At 60.6% G+C, this 4,967-nt stretch overlaps 2 protein-coding genes across 4 annotated transcripts in view; one reads left to right on the top strand and one right to left on the bottom strand.

Annotated features, from left to right (window-relative positions):
- PTPA (protein phosphatase 2 phosphatase activator) overlaps positions 1 to 526 on the bottom strand; it is a 29,503-nt gene extending 28,977 nt beyond the window's left edge. Inside the window, exon 1 of the mRNA XM_077768369.1 lies at positions 326 to 526. Coding sequence (XP_077624495.1) covers positions 326 to 380 — 55 coding nt within the window. The 5' untranslated portion in view covers positions 381 to 526. The remainder of the gene's footprint in view (positions 1 to 325) is intronic.
- A 48-nt stretch (positions 527 to 574) lies between these two features.
- The window catches only part of CRAT (carnitine O-acetyltransferase), a 13,148-nt gene continuing 8,755 nt past the window's right edge, over positions 575 to 4,967 (top strand). The window contains exons 1-3 of one of the 3 annotated variants that reach the window (XM_077768367.1): positions 575 to 649; positions 2,365 to 2,503; positions 3,169 to 3,432. In XM_077768367.1, coding sequence (XP_077624493.1) covers positions 2,477 to 2,503; positions 3,169 to 3,432 — 291 coding nt within the window. In that variant the 5' untranslated portion in view covers positions 575 to 649; positions 2,365 to 2,476. Of the gene's footprint in view, positions 650 to 791; positions 976 to 2,364; positions 2,504 to 3,168; positions 3,433 to 4,967 lie in introns of those variants that run through there. The other 2 variants (XM_077768368.1, XM_077768366.1) reach the window with 2 other exon arrangements.

Here is a 4,967-nt window from a genome sequence, read left to right as displayed (position 1 = left end):
CTTTCACCCCTGCACCCCCTTCCTTTCCCCGGCTCCACCAGGCGCTCAGAGCTTTCTGAAGAGAACTGAGCGCCGGCCGGCTAGAACCGAAAACCGAGAATTAAAGTCACCCCGGTGGAGACGACCGCCATGCTGGTGCGGGGCACTCAGGGAGCATGCCCAGCAACGGCCGGCTCGCGCGAGGGCGCTCACCCGGAGGCAGCGGCCATGTTGGTGCGGGGCACCTGGGAGCATGCGCGCCAAAGGCCCGCTCGCCCTCCTACCAGCCCTCCGTCCGCCCGGCGATGGGAACGCGGCAGCCATGCTTGTGCGGGGCGCTCCCCACCTGTCATCTTTGACCCTATTTCGGAGTATACTGGCGGACATTCCCTTGTTGACATGGTTGTGTTTTCCTTTCACTCTAAGAGTAGCGTTCAAGGACACCAAACGGACTGAGGGTGCACACTACCGCCTCCAACAGCTGAGAGAACATCTGGAGGTGGGAGACGGAGAGCCGGACCGCAGCCTGCGCTTCGCCCCTCTTCCGGGGTTCCAACGCCTCGCGGGGGTCTCGGGACCGTTAACTGCGCACTTNCAGTGCGAGAAACCGAGCGGACTTCGTGTCCGGGGAAGGGCCGCAAAGATGTTGGCTTTCGCGTCCAGGACAGTGGTGAGTTCGGCCGGGAACCCGGCCTGGCNGAGTGGGGCCAGACACGCGGCTGCGCCGGAACGGAGTGACAAGCTGTCGAGGCGACGGGGCCCGGAGGCCACTGTCCTGCCTAGCCAACAGCTGCTGGGGTGGGATCTGCAGGTGGCCTAACCCCGCTTGGAACAGGAGAAGACTGAGGCCCAAGGTCAGAGACCAGATCGAACCCAAATCGCGAGGCGGTAAATTACAGCCACCCGGGAAAGAGAGTGGGGACCCAAGATTCAGCCTGCACCTCCACCCTTAGACCCAGAGCCACGGAGCGCGAAGCCAGGAACGTCTCTGGGAAGGTTGTTCTCTGATTCACACACCTGTCACTCGCTCAGCCCGAGCCATCTCTGCCCAGGCCAGACCCGCCTCTCCAGCCTCACCCTGTTGGTCACGTCTCCTTGGGCTTATCAAATGGCCCCTTGGGAATTGTGTGTGGCCAGAGAAATTCACGTGGAAGCCTCAAGCTGGGCTGCTCTCAGAGTCCTCTGAACTGGCTGGAGGCTGCAGGTGGCAGCCTGGTGCCCTTCTTCTCCACCAGTCCCTCCCTGCCGTTTTCCGTATCTGCTCCCCTGGGGGGCAGCCTGGAGCTGGCAGTGCTGTCACTATGATTTGAGCACTTTTCCTGTTTACCCTAAGCATATCTCTTTTTTTTTTTTAATTTTTTTTTTAATGTTTTATTTATTTCTTGGAGAGAGAGAGAGAGACAGCGCGAGCAGGGGAGGGTCAGAGAGAGAGGGAGTCACAGACTGAAACAGGCTCCAGGCTCTGAGATGGCAGTCAGCACAGAGCCCGACGCGGGGCTTGAACCCACAAACCGCGAGATCACGACCTAAGCGAAAGTCGGACGCTTAACCGACTAAGCCACCCAGGCGCCCCTACCCTAAGCATATCTCTGCTTGCATCTCCTGTCTGTCAGGAAGGATGTTTAGTTACTCCTTAGTCCAGAGGGCTGAGGGTACCCATCCGCTGGCCCAGAGACTCTTCCAGGTCTCCCACGACCTGAAGACTCCACTTCACCTTTGCCACCGACACCTGGGCAGTGTCCCCTCTCCATCTCACAGACAGTCTCCAGGACCTGCTGGGTGGCCTGATCGCTTTACTGCTGGGAAAAGCAGACACTTGGCCAGAATCCCCTGGCTCGGGTGACTCAAATCTAGCAGAATCCCAAAACTTGCATCCTCCTTTGGTTTATGTTTTTAGTGCCTCAAGTCCTTCACTCTTGGCCTCCAGCGGGACGAGCCACGGCTCCCGAAGGACTCCCAAGAGCCCCGGAGGACAAGGGGATGGAGTTTTAGCAGCCACTGTCCACTTAGGGCCCCTTCCCCGCGTCCGCTCCCTCGCGCCACCCCCAGTTTTCAGGTCTGATCTCAGGCTTGTGGTATAACCTCAGTGGCCAGACAGTCTCTGCCTCCAGCCAAGTTTTCATTAAACAGACCTACACAGATTCCAACAGGTGGATTTTTTAATCCCTCCTGGCCTGCCTCCCTGGCACGGGGCCCATGCAGGGAAGAAAGGGGAATGTGTTCCACCTCTCTTCCTGTGCCCGTACCTGCTCCCAGGCCCCCTCACCTGCTCCCTAATCCTCCACTCCTGGAAGCTAGGGAGGGTGCCCATCATGGCCACCGCAGCCATTGCCACTGCCACCTCTGCCACCCCCCTGAATCTTGGCTCTTGTCTTCTCTTTCCAGCCCGGGCAAGTGGCTGCCTCTTGCTAGGTTCTGCTCACCCACTTGGTAGCACAGTTAGGCTTAGAGGTCCGGTCCAAGGCAGACAGACAGGGCTCAGAACCTCAGTCCTGCCATGGAGGACGGGCAGCAGAAAGAGAAGGTACGGAACCGATCCTCTGCCACTTGCCTACCCACTGCTGCCAGCTCCTCGGATCTCCTGTCTCTCTTTCTGCCTACCTCCAGAGCCTCCCAGACTCTCTCTGCCACCTCTCACCACGCCCCCTCACCCCCGGCCATTCAGCTCTTGCTTGCCCCTGTGTCCCCTCCATCCCCACCCCGCAGACAGGTAAAAACCCAAGCGGCTGTCATCTGGCTCTTTCTGACCTCTTTTTCCCCCTCTTATTTCTCAACTTAGCAAGGGTGGGCGACAAGGAGGTGGGGACCCCGGGCAGGAGCAGTCGCCTCACTGCTGGCTGGCTGGCTGGCTGGCTCATGGTCCCAGGGCGAGAAAGGCGGGGTCTGGTGTGTGGGCCTCCAGACAGGTGAGAGGCCACTCTCCGCTCTGCCGCCCCCAGCAGACGCCATCCATCCCGACTGGAACCAGTGGCCACACCCCCCTCCCCCCAGCCCTACCTGTGTCTCCGGGCCCCAGAGAGGCGGAGACACTGTACAGTTTGAGGGCTGGAAAGCCAGGCGGGTGCCACCCAAGAGGCCCGCTCTGACCCCAAGGATTGGTACATAAGTGCCCAGGACGGTAGCTTTTTAGGATTGAGAGGGCCTTCCAGAGCCAGCCAGAGAATGAGCAGGATGTTCTGCTGTCTGCAGGTAAAGCCCTTGGGCTTCCTCAAGCCCTCCTCCTTGGCGAAGGTTTCCAGCCGCTTCAAGGCGCACCAAGATTCGCTGCCCCGGCTGCCTGTGCCTGCGCTCCAGCAGTCCCTCAACGGTTACCTCAAGGCGCTGCAGCCCATCGTGAGCGAGGAGGAGTGGACCCACACCAAGCAGCTGGTGGAAGAGTTTCAGACCCCCGGGGGTGTAGGGGAGCGTCTGCAGAAGGGGCTGGAGCGCAGGGCCAGGAAGACGGAGAACTGGGTGAGTGGGCTTGGGAAGGCCGGGAATTTGGGGGGGGGGGGGTGCCCACAGGGCCCTTGCAGAGGCTTACGAGAGCCTCCCTCGCTGCGGCCTGTGTGTTGCTGGCCTCCCCCCAGATTTTCCAGTACCGGCTGCTCTGGCGCATCCATTTGCGCCCTGCAGCTTCTTGAGTGCCTGCTCTGTGCCTGGCGCCAGGCAGGGCTTCGAGTGAGCAAGAAGAACCCAGTCCGCGGTCCCTTGGGGCTGACGTTGAAGTAGGGTGGGGAGCGAGGAGACGAAACAGGACAGAGTGAGTGGATGAGGGTCTTTCGGGCGGCTGAGTTTGCCAGGAGGAAAGGAGAGGAGAATGGCAGCGATGTGGGGCTGAATGGGCGCGGAGGGCAGGGAGGAGGTGCTGTTGGATCTGGAACAACACAGGGAAAGGTGGCTATGGCCTAGCGTTCAGAGACAGAGGCTGGAATTCAGTGCAGTGGCTTGGGGCGGGGGTGGGGCGGGGGCATCAGAGCAGGGAATGTGGCCTGGAGCACCGTGGGAGGGGGCCGGCCGCAGGATGGCTTCAAACCTGGCATTTGTGATGTTCAGTGGCAGATCAAATCACCTGTCACTCAGGTCCACGCCTATGCTCCAAGCGCTTTCCTGTGGGCAGTCTTACACCTAAACCTAGTTGGAAAGGACTACCCTGACTGCTGGGAGGGAAGCAGGAATGGGGGGAGGCACGCAAGGAGGCTGGCGCCGTGCTCCTCCCTCCCTCCAGGATGTGTTCTAGAGGCAGCACCAGGTAGATGCTGACGGAGAGCAGTCCAGACCTAAAGGGGGTGGCCGAGGGGGGAGCCGGTTCTCCAGGAGAGAACCAGAGCCAGGTTCAGGCCTGTAAAGTGGGAGATGTTCTTCTGAGTGGGGCCTACGGGAGGTGGGAGTCATCAACGGGGCATCGTGTACGGAGCCTGGGCAGGCGCTTAGAGTCTGTGGTCTGGCATTGTTAGCCCAGAATTGCTTTCTCCAACAGAAACTTCAAGCTAAAGGGGCGGAGCTACCTCTTCTCCATGCACAGGGCCCGGCAGATTCTCAGTAGGGGGAATGCCCACTCCTGCAAGGATTCCCTGGGTTTCCCAAACTCTGGTCAGAGGCCCTGACATCCCCAGGGAGTGGGGGCTCCTGGCTGAAGGGCAGCCAGGCTATCCCCAAGGCTGTCCCCAAGTGGAGGGAATTCCTGTCTGCCCCTCCCAGATCCACAGGTGAGGAAGCCGAGGCCCAGAGGGGTAGATTGAAAGCCCAGAGTCACACAGCAGTTCTCAGGGAGGCCCTGGGCTACACAGGAGGGTCTGGCTCACCAGGAGCCCTGTCCTCTGGCCGCAAGTCAGCAGACGGTGGTTGCTCAACTGGCCTGCTATGCACCCTGGGCCCGTGGTCTTCCCTGTTGCCTGGCCACAGCCCAGCAGTTCCCCAAGGGAAGCCTGTGTGGCAAAGAGGCGCATCCCATTGCTGCTTGAGATGGGACAGAAATACAGGGTGGGTCTGGGCCCCCCCCCCCCCCC

Source organism: Crocuta crocuta, unplaced genomic scaffold, assembly GCF_008692635.1.
Source record: "Crocuta crocuta isolate KB4526 unplaced genomic scaffold, BGI_CrCroc_1.0 scaffold35, whole genome shotgun sequence".
Classification (NCBI taxonomy): domain Eukaryota; kingdom Metazoa; phylum Chordata; class Mammalia; order Carnivora; family Hyaenidae; genus Crocuta; species Crocuta crocuta.
Note: the sequence above shows the minus strand (reverse complement) of the source record. Positions and strands in the feature narration are given on the sequence as shown.